This window comes from Mesoplodon densirostris, chromosome 15 (assembly GCF_025265405.1).
Source record: "Mesoplodon densirostris isolate mMesDen1 chromosome 15, mMesDen1 primary haplotype, whole genome shotgun sequence".
Classification (NCBI taxonomy): domain Eukaryota; kingdom Metazoa; phylum Chordata; class Mammalia; order Artiodactyla; family Ziphiidae; genus Mesoplodon; species Mesoplodon densirostris.
The window spans coordinates 38,808,085-38,824,528 of record NC_082675.1 but is presented as its reverse complement, the minus strand read 5'-3'; the positions used below and the strand labels follow the sequence as shown (position 1 = coordinate 38,824,528).

The 16,444-nt window shown below is 41.4% G+C and overlaps 1 protein-coding gene across 3 annotated transcripts in view; it reads right to left on the bottom strand.

Annotated features, from left to right (window-relative positions):
• The window catches only part of GREB1L (GREB1 like retinoic acid receptor coactivator), a 123,532-nt gene that overhangs the window by 19,470 nt on the left and 87,618 nt on the right, over window positions 1-16,444 (bottom strand). For all 3 annotated transcript variants that reach the window (XM_060119001.1, XM_060119002.1, XM_060119003.1), the window contains 4 exons: window positions 15,797-15,989; window positions 8,505-8,638; window positions 4,291-4,630; window positions 161-276 (listed from right to left, as the gene is read on the bottom strand). In XM_060119001.1, the coding sequence (XP_059974984.1) occupies window positions 161-276; window positions 4,291-4,630; window positions 8,505-8,638; window positions 15,797-15,989 (783 nt within the window). The remainder of the gene's footprint in view (window positions 1-160; window positions 277-4,290; window positions 4,631-8,504; window positions 8,639-15,796; window positions 15,990-16,444) is intronic.

The window sequence follows — 16,444 nt, the reverse complement described above, 5'->3', positions numbered from 1 at the left end:
AAGAAAGACTCAAGGAAGACTACATTTCTTATATCCCCAAATAAAACAATTCTCTTCTCACTTGCTAAGTGAATGAAATGGGGGAGCATCAGCCAAGTTTTAACCACCAGCTCAGGGGGGCAACTAATGGAAAATAAAAAACGAATGATTCACATTGTACCTGGGAAAGGTTTCTCCAAGGGGATCTTTGCCAGTTAATATCACAATACAAGGCAGACCTTCTAGATCTTGGTACGTCCGAGGGGTCCACTCTTCTGCTTCATTTCCTCTCCAAGTCTGTAGAAAGGGACCCACACAATAAAATTAAAACCCTTCATTTAAGTTCCCACCTTCTTAAAGGTTTCTACAGCCAGACTTTATACACATCTGTGGTTCCAAATGATTTCCAATAAGTGTGTTTGTGTGTGTACATATATTTTAATTACTACTAAAAAACATACACAAAGCACTCTAGAAGAATGTAGCCTTTCGTTTTATCGCAGTAGGATAAAACAGGAGATCTTGATTTATATCATACATTAGCCACACAGGTCAAAGAAACATACAATATGAAATATTCCACCGATGGTGCAAACCTTACAGAAATCCTAGTTAAACTAGTAGACTCAAGGCTCTTAAGTACACTTCCTTCATATAATGGACAGACTCTTCGGACTGATTGACTGAAAAAGACCATTTCAGCTGTAAATGACTAATAAAAGAATCTCAACAAAATTCACACGTAATCAACTTCTCATATATATTAACCCATATATACATATACACACACGAATATCTTTAATAAATGGAACATCAATCTTGAAAGCATGAATATATCAAGAGGAAGAAAATCCCAACTTGAAAGATGTTCAAAAGTGAAAAGATCTTACAGACTTTTCTGTCTGTTTTAGAGCAGAGAGAAAATAAACCATCTCTTAAGTAGATAAGGTGGTTTCTACTACTTTTTATGAAGTGTGTAGATCTAACTGTGCTTTATATCGGCTTTCTAGCAGGAGTTATTATAAGAAATGAACTGGCATTTCAGATAATGCTTTTGGGAACAAGGACTAAGAAGTGAGGTATTAAGTAATGCATACAATTTTATTTTAAAATAGACTGGTACTTCCTTTGCTAAAATCAGAATGAGTTCAAAAGAAATATATCAGGCAAGATATGATATGATATAACAGAGTTTGTTTACTGATTTGTTGATGTCTAGGAAAACTAGTCTTTGGAATTAAATATACCCACAATTACTTCAAGTAAAATGTGTATAACTTGTAAAATTGGAAGAACCAACCTGAATCTTGTTGCCCAATCTTTTATCATATGTTTGCATGCCAAAGAGAACTCAGTGGATCTACGTAACTGTTTACAAGTTGAGAGACTTTCTATGTCTTAGAAAATTAATCTGTCAAAATATTTTTTATGATATTAGCAGAAAGTTTCTCCCCACCAATTCAGTTTTCCATATATTTTCATGTCAAAGGGAACCAGAACATTACCTAATTCAAAGCAAATAATTCTGCAAATAGGAATCGTTTTACTCATAAGCCTTCACATTGGATTTATGATATCCCTGACACTGGAGTCTCCTCGAATATATTTCATCATTCTATCAAGAATGAGGTTGGGTTATAATGATGGGATAACAGATATTATGTTTTATAAGGAGATTTATTTTCAAAAGATGATTAAACAAATTCCACTTTTACTCTTGACCAATCAGAGCTAGCTAAACCCCCTATAAAATGCTTTTCTGTCACATTGTTACTTCTGATGATTGATGGCTGCCATTCTTCTATGGATCTGTCATGCCCTCAGGATGATTTTCCTGCAGAGGCAGTTAAGACAACACAAAAGACTAGGCGAGCATTGAGTTCAGGGATAATATGGGGTTCAAGGCCAAGGAAATCTAATGAAAGCTTCACAGGCCTTCTGGATGAACTGATTTATTTAGATATAAACCTTGTATCCTTCCAAAGTACTTGTTGTCACTTATAAGTTAACCATGATTTCTAAAGGATAATTCGAGGTGAGCACAAAAATAAGACCATCTAATGGAAAAAGAGGCACTGGATTTTACCCAGCGTTAGAGGTGAAAGGCACACTGGTGCTATCTCGTCAGTGGTAAAGTTGGTAATTCAGAAATAAACAGGTGAAAAAGAAAAAGAGTGAATGAGAGTCAAAGAATGCGACAATGGTTAATTAATTTAACAATTTTTACATGTGCCTCTTTTGTACCTGAAACTTCACTGGGTGCTATTCATATTGAGAGGAAAAGTCCTCATAGAAATTTCAGGCTATGGGGGTAGAAATACAAGCCAATAAACAAACAAAATTTTTAAAAAAGAAATAAACAGGTGAAACAGAGACCACCTGGCAAGTGGTCGTCTTTCTTAGGATGTGAACATTCCAAAGGGATTTCAAATTTTCACTTCCACACAAATAGAGAATGTAAAAAGGATGGATTGATGTGATCGAGAGGTTTTGAGCGTATGGAAATCTCTTTTGTGTGGCTGGTGCCTGGCAGCGACTCATGAGAATTGAGATATAACTGCTCTGAGAAGTAATTACTTGAGACCCCCTTCGTGTATGGCGCACACTCCCAGCAGCCCTTTGGAAACCCTGCAGGTGATTCTGATGTGCTAGCAGCCAGGCTAGGAAGCTCAGGTCTTGACCGCAGTTTTCAAACAATGGCCCAGAGGGGCATATTATTTAGGATGGCTGATTTATCCTGACTTAGTGATTGGCACTCCTGAAGGGTCCGAACAAATGACCTAAGACTCTGTAAGTAGCTGCACTTGGTCAGGGTCAGTGGAGACCCAGAGAAGTCCCGGCAGCCTCACATCCTTTGAGAACATCTCCCTGCAGTAGGTGTGTGAGACTTCACAGAGCAGTGCTGATGATCTGCTTTTCCAGATTCCTCAGCATTATTAGCATTATTCAGATTATCCCACAACCTATGCCTCTATGAATTATACTGTAAGAAGAATTTCAGGACTCTCATTTGTTAGTTATCCCAGGAATTCTGCTGTAATGTGGTCTATGACTCTAAATTAATATTGTGAGCATTATATCTATATATCCATATATGAAATGTAAACGTTACAACTTCCACTAAATAGAGGAGCTTCTATTTTTAGACAGATTTATTTGTTCCAGCTACGTATCAAGCTAATACAAGACATGTTGTTTGCATTTTGGATTATTCAAGATAGGTAATAGAATACAATACAAAGGCTTACATTTGCAAAATGCTTTATGAACACTAAATAATAATCCTCGAACTAGAGCTCTTAGAGATCATGCAGTCCAACACTCATTTTGCAGATGGTAAACTGCAGCCCAAGGTGGGAATGCAAATCCCCTAAGACTACGTGCTTTCTTTTCATACAGTTTGTGTCAAACTAGGTTTTTCTTCACCCAGTTTAGCTCAGTGTTTAGTGTGCAAGGTGCAGAAACCATGTCGGTCTACCCCAGACACATAGTACCTAGCTTAGTACCATATCTATGTGTACGCAGGATTTTATGAAATGCTGTCAAATGTCTGGGACACATTGGATTATATAAGTCCCCAGAAAAGTCTGAGCAGGGCATGAGGTAGAGATTTAGGTTAGTTGATTAAGAAATTCTCCCCAGCCCGCCATGCCTGACAGGAGGGGTTCAGGAAAAGCAGTGCGTCCCTGGCCGTGCAGGGGGGCGGGGCGGGGGTGGAGGATGGGCGGCGCTTAGCCATGCACAAATCCCTCTGCAGGAGGCTCGGCTGAATCTCAGCCCAGCCCACGCCTCGGGGCCAAAGCAAATACAAAGAAACAACAGACTGTCGGGGGATCCACATGCACGAGGGTGGGGACTAGTTCTCTATGAGCACTGAAGATGAAACAGGATACTTTACCCACTCTGAGCAGACAGACAGGCTACACGGACAGAAAAGAGTCAGTGAACGGATGATACTTAAAGGCGTGCCCCACGGAGGTCCGAGAGAACAACTTACCTTTTTTTCTGAGAAAACAGATGGCCGTGGGCTAGATGCATCTCGAACAAGGTCAATAAACATGGGGTGAAATTGGGTCATCGCATTTTTGCACCTGCAGTTGGAGAGCATGGAAGACCAACTGCATGCATGTGCTAAAAGGGGGGCCGGACAGAATCTTATTAAACTAGGAAAGTGGACACGTCCCTTAGGTTAGCCTTCACATGGTCACGAAGATCACACTGACACATGTGCAAAACTCTATCAAACTCAGGCCTCTGGGCCACCTACACGGGAGTCCTAGAAAACAGAACAAACGTCTGTCCGTTGCTAACCTTTAATCGCGCCACAAAGTGGGCTGCGACAGTGAGTTCAGAGGCGGGGTTCCCGAGGATGATCTCGAAGCGGTACTGCAGCCCCAGCTTGTCGCGCACCTCCTGCAGCCGCTCCTTGGCCAGCATCGCCAGCTGCACGGAGGGCACCCTGAGAATGAGCATGTGTCCCCTCCCACTTTTGTTTTTTCCTGGGCAGCTGAGGAGGTCATCCACGATGCTGAGTGTTTCCGGCGTGCTGTGGTCTCGGAGGGACGCCATGGTGGTGAGAGCCATCAGAGCCTCCGAGTACTGCTGGAGGAGGAGGTAGCAGCGGACGACCATGCTGTGCAGCCTGGGGTACCTTCAACAGAACACAGGGAGCTGGCGTCTGGGCGTGGGGCCCACTGGGGCAGCGAGGTCTGTGCTGTAGGAATGCAGACCAAGCATGGCAGGAAGGGGTTCGTGACAGGAGTGGGGCTTGAGCTCTAGAATGACCTTGAAGCCCCCATCACTAGAAGGAAAAGGTGAGCTCACAAAACCTGCTGGGATAGGTACAGCAAGTTCACGAGGTTTAGGGACAGTCTAGTGACCCGAGCTTCTCCCAGTGCGGTCTCTGGACCAGCAGCATCACCCAACAGCAGCACCACCTGGGAGCTTGTTAGAACCGCCAAAGCCTCCCACCACACATGTACTGAATCAGAATCAGGCTGGACAAGGTCCTCAGGTGATTTGTATTACATTGCATTTTTTGGGGGGGTATAGTTTTTTTACAGTGTTGTGTTAGTTTCCACTGTGTGGCGAAGTAGAGTTCCCTGTGCTATACAACAGGTTCTTATTAGTTATCTACTTTGTACAATCACATTGCACTTTGAGAAGCACTGGTCTGTTCATATTTTCAACAGAGCCATAATGGATCATCCCTAGATCCTAACCTCTTGCTGGTGGCTTGGGGTTAGAATGCTTGTTAGCTTATTTCTCTTATACTTCAGATTACAGTTAAGGAAACTGAGACACTAGTGTACTGTCTGTGGAGTATCAGGAGTAAAAAGAGTAATTATTATTGCTAATGTGAGGTCAGCTCCTTTGTAGCAATAACAGTATCTTCCCATAAAGATGGAGAAAACTTGGAGCTGGCTGGAGAAATAGCACCCCCTAGTGGTGTGGCCTCCTATCCACCTGAGCCCCTGCTCGGTGAAGGGTGCCCAGCAAATAGTAGGGGTGTCCTTGACTCACCTCAACATTCCCCTCCCTCCACCCTTCACTGGACTGCCAAATTGGCAGTTTTTACGATTACAGAGCAGGCAGAAAATAAACCTCTCATTAATGTGCTATTCCTCAGAAAGCCAAGCCTGCTGACAGAATGAATACAAATGGGCAAAGAGGACCCACTTGCAGGCATGAAGAGGTGCTTGCAGGTATCAAGAAAGTAGGCATAGGCAAAGCAAGGCCCTGGACCCGAGCTTGGCCAAGCCTCTCGTGGAGCCTGCAAAACAATGGCGAGTCTGAACTTCCCTTCTGGATGCCAGCTGGTAGTACATGCAGCCGCCTAGCAGCTGGGTAGGCCAGTGGGGGATTTCACCTTTGCTCCACTTTATAATTCTATTTAAAGTGAAACTGTCATCACCAGCCTTACACAGAAAAGCCCAGGGTCAAATACCAGTTAGGGTCATCAAATGACTAGTGTGGTTCTGAAGTACTTAGAGCTGGAAAGGACCACAGATTCCCTGGGTTCTGACCACTCCACCTTCTCATAGAAGGAGGCTGAGTTAAAGGTTGGGAGAAATTCAGCTCCTTTCCCAAGATCATCCAACTGGTCAGAGACAGAGTGTGGATTTTATTCAGGTCTCTGACAATGTCTTCTTACGTGATAAGAATTTAGTAGATTGGGGAAAAGTAAAGAAATCCTTCAGTTCAATCAGTCCTGGGCCAATCCCTTCAAGTGTTCAATAAATCATAGCTATTATTAGCCTGGGGTGACTTGGCTAGAGGAAGTGGGCACAGATGATCCAAGTTTAAGGCGTAATGCTTTTTGCTGGGCCATGTAGGAAAGCCAGAGTTAGATCAAAGAGTAACTTTGACATACAGGCATTTAAATTTCACACTGAAAGAGCTATGAATTTAGAAGTGAATAGTTTCCCTAGTTTTTTTTTTGTTTGTATTAAACTGTAACTGTAGTTTTGTAAGTATTACAAAAGTTGTATAGGAGTTGATGGGATCATCCATTAAAATACGATTTATAAAACTTCGAGTGACAGCCATAAAAAGAAACGAAACTGAGCTATTTGTAATGAGGTGGATAGACCTAGAGTCTGTCATACAGAGTGAAGTAAGTCAGAAAGAGAAAGACAAATACCGTATGCTAACACATATATATGGAATTTAAAAAATGTCATGAAGAACCTAGGGGTAAAACAGGAATAAAGACACAGACCTACTTGAGAATGGACTTGAGGATATGGGGAGGGGGAAGGGTAAGCTGTGACAAAGCGAGAGAGAGGCATGGACATATATACAGTACCAAACGTAAGGTAGATAGATAGTGGGAAGCAGCCGCATAGCACAGGGAGATCAGCTCGGTGCTTGGTGACCGCCTGGAGGGGTGGGATAGGGAGGGTAGGAGGGAGGGAGACGCAAGAGGGAAGGGATGTGGGAACAGATGTATATGTATGACTGATTCACTTTGTTATAAAGCAGAAACTAATAAAAAAAATAATAATAAATTAAAAAAAAAACAACTTCGAGTGATGTTACTGAAAGAAAAGATAGGTTCCAAGAGGGCAGAGGGAACAGAAGGGTGGGAAACAAAGGGGAGACTCATGGGATGATTCTGGAAATCTAAGATCACATGTGCTGTGAAAGGATTAACATCTCAGTGTCAGTTAAGTCTTCTCAAATCCAACAGCTGCAAAAACATAAAATCCTACTCCAAGCCTGCTCCTTTTCCTGACATTGCATTATAACTTGCTGGGTAGGATGTATCCCCCTGTCCTCATTTTTATTTCTCTTTCTTTTTTCTTAGCAAAGTTATAGGGCAGCTTGTTAAATACATGGTTTGTGATCAATTAGAGCCAGTTTTAAGAATTAGAGCTACTAGGGCTTCCCTGGTGGCGCAGTGGTTGGGAGTCTGCCTGGCGATGCGGGGGACGCGGGTTCGTGCCCCGGTCCGGGAGGATCCCGCATGCCGCGGGGCGGCTAGGCCCGTGAGCCATGGCCGCTGGGCCTGCACGTCCGGAGCTCCGCGGCGGGAGAGGCCACAGCAGTGAGAGGCCCACGTACCGGAAAAAAAAAAAAAAAAAAAAACCAAAAATAAAGAACTAGAGATACTAAAAATTAGAATGTGCCTCATCAAATAGTGCCCAACTGCCCCCATCACTGGATGATCAAACAGAATACTGTAGTGGAGGGCAGGGAGGGACCTCCAGTAAGCTAAATTCTCTCTTTTTTTTTTTTTTTTTTTTGGCCACGCCTCACGGCTTGCAGGATCTTAGTTCCCTGACCAGGGATTGAACCCAGGCCACAGAAGTGAAAGCTCCAAATCCTAACCACTGGACTGCCAGGGAATTCCCTATTATGTTAAATTCTAATGCCTCTGCCTATTTTTTGAGTCTATGGTTCAAGATCAGGGAGGAAAAAAACCCAGAAAAACCCTTTGCTCTTCCAGAGTTTGACCTGGAATTGGGGAAGAAAAAGGAGACAGAGAGTCATGAATCTTAACCCCAAGGTCGGGGATGGAGGAGGGCCACTTAGAACTGAACTCACTTAAATGATCGGTTTGTTCTTTAATTTTCTTCAGTCTACACTCCAAATCTCTCAGAGTAAAGTTTTGTTTTTACTGAGTGTACTTGCCTGTGGTGGACAGAGGAGAAAAGAGAGGAAAATGTAAAAGGGTGGGGAAGGCCAGACCTCAGAGGAATGGTCTTTAATAAGCAAATCCCTCTGTGCCCAAGTCATCTCTGGGTGCAGCAATGAAGCCTGCCTGGGAGACAATTAAGAACACAGAAAGTGGTTCTACCTCCCACTCTGAGTCACTGGTTTCCTTTGTTGGTCTTGGATGATCATAGAAAACCCATCTGAGTAAAAGGTCATCTTAGGAAAGGCTATTTTTATTCTGCCTTCACATGTCATTTGCACAGCCTGGACTCCACCAAAATTCCCTGTGACATTGACACAAAAGACGTTTGGCTATTTCAGACATGCAAGTACAGCTGGAGAAAAGGCTGAAAGTCCTTATTTACCTCTCCAAGAGTGTGTTCACCATCTTTTCAAAAGTCTCATCACATCTCAGAAGTGGGCTCGTGATTCCCCACTGAAGAGATTTACTGTACTCGTTCATGCCGAAGTACAGCTTCTCCTCGCAGCTCATGTCCTCCTGGTTCAAAACAGAGCAAAACCCAGTGACGGCAGGATACAATGTGTCTTATTTTCTGGGGGTTGGGGGAGGGACCTGTAATAGGCTATTGCCTGGAACGTTAAACAAATTGTGAATAAGCAATTAGGACTACATCAAGCTAAAAAGCTTCTGCACAGCAAAGGAAACAAAATGAAAAGGCAACATACTGAATGGGAGAAAATATTTGCAAATCATTTATCTGATAAAGGGCTAATATCCAAAATCTGTAAAGAGCTCATACAACTCAATAGCAACCCGCCCCCCCAATCCAATTAAAAAATGGGCAGAGGATCTGAATAGACATTTTTCTAAAGAGGACCTACAGACGGCCAACAGGTACATGAAAATGTGCTCAATAGCACTAATTATCAGGGAAATGCAGATCAGAACCACAAGGGGCTATCACCTCACACCTGTTAGAATGGCTATCATCAAAAAGATGAGAGATGATGTGTCGGTAGATGTGGAGAAAAGGGAATTCTTGTGCACTGTTGGTGGGAATGTAAATTGGTGCAGCCACTATGGAAAATAGTATGGAGGTTCCTCAAGAAATTAACATATTTGTATGTGTGTATGTATATATACATATATTTGGTGATGAATGTGTTAATTAACCAGATAGAAGGAATCCTCATCCTTTAAAAATGTATACGTAAATCATCACAATGTATACTTTTTTTTTTTTTTTTTTTTTTTTTTTCTTTTTGCGGTATGTGGGCCTCTCACTGTTGTGGCCTCTCCCGTTGCGGAGCACAGGCTCCGGATGCGCAGGCCCAGCGGCCATGGCTCACGGGCCCAGCCGCTCCGCGGCATATGGGATCCTCCCAGACCGGGGCACGAACCCGTATCCCCTGCATCGGCAGGCGGACTCTTAACCACTGCGCCACCAGGGAGGCCCACAATGTATACTTTAAATATCTTTTATTTTTATCTGTCAGTTATACCTCAATAAAGCTGAACAAAAACTGTGTTTCCTTGGGCCTCCCTGGTGGCACAGTGGTTGAGAGTCCGCCTGCCGATGCAGGGGATACGGGTTCGTGCCCCGGTCCGGGAGGATCCCATATGCCGCGGAGCGGCTGGGCCCGTGAGCCATGGCCGCTGAGCCTGCGCATCCGGAGCCTGTGCTCCGCAACGGGAGAGGCCACAACAGTGAGAGGCCCGCGTACCACAAAAAAAAAAAAAAAAAAAAAAAAAAAAAAAAAACTGTGTTTCCTTATATAACCTGATACCAACTCTACAATCATCTCTGAAGCACTAACTGAAATTTCCTTTCACTTCAAATGAACTTAGTATGTGATTAGTGGTATGTTGATATGCTTTCTTAAGGCAGATTATAACTACATCGATGGTTTGTTTTCTCTATCTTTTGTTCAGATGTTTTTAGAGGAAGAGCATTTCTTAGGCTTGTACAGTCAGCAGGTCAGATTTTTTTCCTTCTCGAAGCAGCTCTGTAAATTGATACATATGAGTTCTATAGAACTCGTTGGAGATCAAAAAACTCAAAAACGCCTCTATTACAGAAAATTTAACTTTTCTGATGTTATTTAATGATGGTGATTCTCTTGAACTTTTACAAACAAAATTCATTTTAAAGGTGAAATATATAGTTTTCTTCCTTCTAAAACAGAATACACAGTATTTAATCTATGCCCCTTCTTGACATCAATCATCACTATGAAAATGAATAACTATTTTGGGATGTGACACAAAGATTTCCTCAGAGGAGCCTGACATGTGTAACAAACTGCTTGTCCTTAAACTAAGTAGCTCCAGAATAATCAATAAACTTTTTGAGTTCATGTATCTGGTGTTTTTTTTTTTAATAGTTTTCCTTCCTCTGTTGTACACTATTTTTTCATAGTCATTTCTTCTTGCTGTCGTGTTGCCTGTGCATTTTATTCTCACTTTTATTTGTTATTTATTATGTACTGACATTTTTCTTCAAACACTCTCCAACTCATAAAGGTTACACAGCAGCTTAAAATATATAAGATGAAATTAGGCAATTAGAGGAAGAAAAAGCAAGGGTAAGAGCAAGGAGACTGGGCCAGGGATGAAGTTAGTACTCTCAAAAATGCATCCCAGAAGTTTCTGCCGTTTTGTTAGAAGTGGAATGTGAATTTGGTTCTGAGCTTTTAAGTAACCCATCCAAAGAGATGAGCAATTGTGTCATTTATAAGGTCCATAAGATAAAAATAAAATACTATAATTGGCGGCTTTTAATTTTTTGAGCCCCCCCCCCACACCAGCTTATCCTGCTTATTGGAACAGGGTTTTATTTGAGAGTAAATACGCTTCATGGGAGGACTAGAGTATGTTATTATAAATATCTGAGCCTTACAGCAAAGATGGAGCGACATCTATAGTTTACTTGTTTGCTTGTTTCTTTCTGGATTCTTGGCTGCATTCTGAACAGCTGTGTCAAATAAGTCATTTCAGGATGAAAGAAGTCAGTCACCTGAGTTTCCCTCTTTATCTCGACTTGGCACAGAGTAAGGGGAAAAGCTTTATCTTACGTGCATGTGGTTTTCACATTCCTTCTCATCCACAATCATGTTTCTTTCGGAAGATGTAAAATCCGACTCCAAGCCTGCTCCTTTTCCTGACAGCATTATAACCTGCTGAACAGGAAGCCTCCACCTGTTTTCATTTTTACTTCTCTTTCTCTTAGCAAAATGAGAGGGCAGCTTGTTAAATAGATGGCTTATCATCAACTGGAGCCAGTATGGTTTTAAGAACTAGAGCTACTAAAAATAAGAAGTGAATAGTTCCCCCTTTCTGTTGTGTTTGCATTAAACTGTAAGTGCAGTCTTGTAAGTTTTGTAAGTAGAAGTTAATGGGACTATCTTTTAAAATACGAGTTATCAAACTCAGAATGATGTTCCTCTAAAGAAACACACGTCCCCAAGTATCACAAATCATAAGTGATACAATTTATTGAATCCTTGTATCTTTGGGGATAATGTCCCTTCTCTTAAGAAAAATATCTCCCCTCCCAAAGTCTTGCCCTCTCAGTGACCCCCAGCTGCAGCCCTCCCTGTCCTTTCACTACTGTCTCTGCTTTTCCTCCAGCCAAATGCTCTGCTCTGTGGACACTGTTCCCTGGAAGGTCACCAAGGATTCCTGAGGCCAAACCCTCAGTCCTTGGCCTCACTGCCCTCTCAGCCATTCTCTTCATTACTTTCTTCTATGATTTTATCTATACCAGCTGCTTCAGTGATTAGCATTTCTGAAAACTATTCCAAATCCTGATTGTAAAGCCCTAATCACAACTCCCACATTGCATTTGCGACTGTGCACTCGTCCCAGTCTTCACTCAGCCCACATCGTCTCATCTGCCCTCCAGAGGTCCACCTTCCTCTTGACTTCTCTTTTCCCACTAAAGGCATCACCTCAAAGATATCTCTGACTCTTCCCTCTTCCCCAATAAATAAATCCTAGAAGATTTACCATTTCTTCCATCCTCTGTATTTCCAGGACCACTATGCTGATTTAGGTTCTTGTTCATTCTAACCTGAATTATCAGAAAAGCCAGATGACACATCTCCCCCTTTCTAATCACTTTGACCTGGCCTCTATAGTTGATAAATTGCCTTAAAATGCAGCCTCTTAGTAGCTACTAAAGCTGAACTCAGAACTCAGCAATTTCACTCCCAAATGTATAGCCAACAAAAATGCATACATATGTCTACTAAAATGCTTAAAGCAGCACTATTTGAAATAAGTGAATAGGATGAATAAATGAATTGTGGTGAGTCACCCAGCATAATCTATATACAGCAAAAAGAATGAATGTTTTATGACTCATGCAAAATATAGAGGAATCTCACAAACAATGTTGAGCATAGAAGCCAGATATAAGAGAGTGCCTACTGCATGATTCCATTTATATAACGTTCAAAATGGGGCAAACCAAGACAGAAGAGTGCTTCCCTCTCGTGAGAGAGCGCCTGGCTTCTGGAGTGGTGCTAGTGTTCTAGTTCTTCATCTGGGTGCTGGTCCCATGGGTGTGCTCAGTTTGTGAAAATGCATCAAGCTGTACATTAACATTGTGAATATAAAAAATAAAAGAAATATGTATATTCTGCTATTTCTTTTTTTTTCTTTTTGAATTTTCTTTTAATTTATTTTTTTATACAGCCGCTTCTTATTAGTTATCCATTTTACACATATTAGTGTATACATGTCAATCCCCATCTCCCAATTCATCACCCACCCCCACCGCCGCCACTTTCCCCTCTTGGTGTCCATACGTTTTTTCTCTCCATCTGTGTCTCAATGTTATTTCTAATAATACTATGCCCTTGCTAAAATATCGTTCATGCCTGTGTAATAAGTGTAAGCTTTTCCAGCCTGGTCTCAAAGATTCCATATGTATATTTCCAGGTTTCTTTTCATCCCACTAAGTATTCTCTGAAAAATGTCTGATGCTTACTCCTCTGTGGTCCTGCCCGAGCTGTCAGCTGCCAGGAGTGGCTGCTCCCCGGTCTGCTCTGTCCTTCCTCTCCTCCAAGGCCCATCCCAAGGGCTCTGTCCTCTATGTTGCTGTTCCCTGATGCTCTCAAATGGGTGGGACTTCTCCCTCCTTTCAACCCACAGAGCACTTTGGTTTTCTGCAATTGTCTTATTCTACTTCGTTTTAATTTTGTTACATTTTTTGTTTTGTTTTGACAAATTGTATATATTTAAGGTGTACAACTTGAGTTTTTTCTTTTTTAAAAAAATTGACATAAAATTATATTAGTTTCAGGTGTACAGCGTAATGATTTGCTATCTGCATATGTTGTGAAATGATCACCACAGTAAGTTTAGTTAACATCCATCCCTCACCACACATGGTTATAATTCTTGTTTTCTTATGGTGAGAAATTTTAAGATCTACTCTCTTAGCAACTTTCAAATATACCATACAGTATTATTAACTATAGTCACCTTGCTGTACATTATTTCCCCAGGAGTTATCTATTTTATAACTGGAAGTCTATACCTTTTGACCACCTTCACCCATTTTGTCTACCCTCCAGCCCCCGCCTCTGAAAACCACCAATCTGTTTTCTCTATCTATGTCTTGTTCTACTTTGGAATAATAGTGGCTTTTATACGTACTTTGCTTTCTCCTTAAACCATCAGCTCTCTGTGTGTTCTTGGAAAGATGTAACACAAGCCCACAAGTGCTCACTAATATTTTTTGAGTCTACTTTCTTTGCTTTTCTCTATTATGCCTTCTTTAGGACATTGGCTTCAGGATAACTAAAGGAAGCTAATCACTAGAGCTTCGCCCCTAAATGTGTAAAGTTGTTGTAAATTAGATTCAATGCTTTTACCTTTTCTCCATGTTCCTCTCAATGTCATAGGGATGATTTTTTTAAAACTTTAATTAGAATATAATAACTCCCCACCCCTCAATTATTTTGAATATGATCCTGGGTATCATATCTCTAATCCACAAATACTTCACTAGATATCTCTAAGATTGGAATCCTTTTAGAAATATAACCACAATACCATCATTATACTTAAAAAAATTAAACACAGTCATAGGAATGACTTTTAAGGAAAATTATTTTAAGCTTGTTTCTCTATTATTTCACATCAGGAGAAGACAAAGGGCAGAAGCTATGAGCCCATCTTCCTATCACTGGAGTGATCCCTTCCAGAAAAAGACTGAACCAACTGTTCAGGATAGGATAGTTCTCCTTTTTCCCCCCTAACAATATATTCAACTTAACGTTTAGTTGGAGCCCTATCTGTTGGATTAAAAACAATGTTTCCTTTTATCAGTTCTACTGGCTATCCCATTCCATGTCAGGACAACTACTGGGGTAGACCCTAGGCACACCATACGGTTTTGGTTCAGAGGCAAAGGAACTCTGGCAGCCTTTTATCTCACTCATAACTTGCCCACCCAATTCATGGACAGAGCTAGGGTGGAGAAGATACCAGCAAAGTGAAAGCTCAAAGCAACCTCCTTGTGACAGTCAACACACCGAGACAGTTCTCACAAGGGAGGGACTGGTGATGCCAACGTGAGTCAGGGACCTGAGCTTGCTTGACTGTAAAGGACACACCAATACTCAGAGAGAAGGGCTCCAAGTCTTCTTACCTACTTCATAACAGAGTGAAATGCACTGGGTTGAAAAATAAACAGTTATTCTTATGTAAGACATTTCTGGCCTCTTTTACTTAAACATGTTTATTTTAAAATATCTCACAGTTCAATATTTCTAAACAAAGGTTCTATTGCTTAACGGCTGATCTTTATTGTTTTTTAATAAAACTCTCATTTTTTTATTTGCTAATATATTTAGCGTACAGTTTATGGGTCACAGAAAATATCTTTTAAGTACTAGGGACTGGACCTGGATGTGTACAGTGCTGAGCTATTCTCAACGCATTAAATGATACTACTGAGTAATTTAGAGTGTTTTGTTTTGTTTTGTTTTGTCTGTGAAGTCCTAACCACTGGACCACCAGGGAATTCCTGTTTAAAGTCTTTTTTTTTTTTTTTTTTTTTCCTTTTTGGCCACACTGTGCAGCATGTGGGATCTTAGTTCCCTGACCAGGGATCAAACTCGTGTGCCCTGCGGTGGAAGCACGGAGACTTAACCACTGGACTGCCAGGGAAGTTCCCTGAGTAATTTAGAGTAACAGTACCAGCATCTTCTGTTTCAACTAGAAGTCTGTGAGGAATTGATTAAAAGGAAAAATCCAGTTGCTGGGAAGCATGAGAATAATTAACATATAGATATACTTCTAGATCAGTAAGACTGAAACAAGAGGACAATACAATTTCCAAGTTTTAGATTGGAATGAATCATTTAAAGGCACAAAGCTAATCCAGGATATTGATGATGGTGTCAGCTGACATCACATTTTAGGGGGACAAATTATACTGGATAGACAATTTTGTATCTGCATGATAGCCCAAAAAAGAACAACCGAATCAAATTTATAGAGGACACTATTCACTAGTTTTTAGTGAATAATAATTGTAATTATATGGAACTTTTAGAAGAGAAAGCATTATTTAGTTAGTTTTTTGCACTCTTTTGCCATGACCATATTTTATTACAAGATTCTGCTCCCCAGGGGAACTGAGAACATGACTGTGTATCAGAGGGTAGAACAGAGACTCACTGTGCTGTCCAGCTGTATCCAGTGAACCTCGTTGTTGGCGCTGATTCGGGACTGTTGGGTCTGCAGAGTGTATGGGCAGGAGGTGACCTGGAGCACCAGGAGGTTGAAAGCTTCCAGAACCTCTCTGCAGTTAATGACTCTGTCAGCCAATCCATGGCCAGGTTCACCATGTGACAAAGAGCCCGAAATGACACTGTAGAAATATTGAAAGTCACATTAAAACCTCCTAATTTAACTGATTAGATGCAGAATCAGATATCAAAATGGAGGTCATGTTTTAGCTCTTATTTTTCTGGTTCCTTTTAATTGGGGGCAGGAACAGAAGCAACCAACATTTGATTTGGAAGGGCAAAGAGGACCCACCTTCTTACCCCTTTCAGACAAATTTCAGGGATTTTTTTTTCGTTTTTCAGTTTGTCGCTGATATACCTCAAAGTGTAAACTCAGTTATCCAAGCCAAGGATATCCAACTCCGTAGCTGAGGTGGATCACTTCAGTTTGAAAGCCCACCTGAATGAGGGAGCTCTCCATCACAATATGATGCTTATAACTGTGCAATGATCTGTACCCCCAGAGAGGCCCCAAAGCTACAAGGAATCCCCTCTGTGTTAACACGCTCTCCTTTCTCCCTTGAAGCTGCTAGACCTT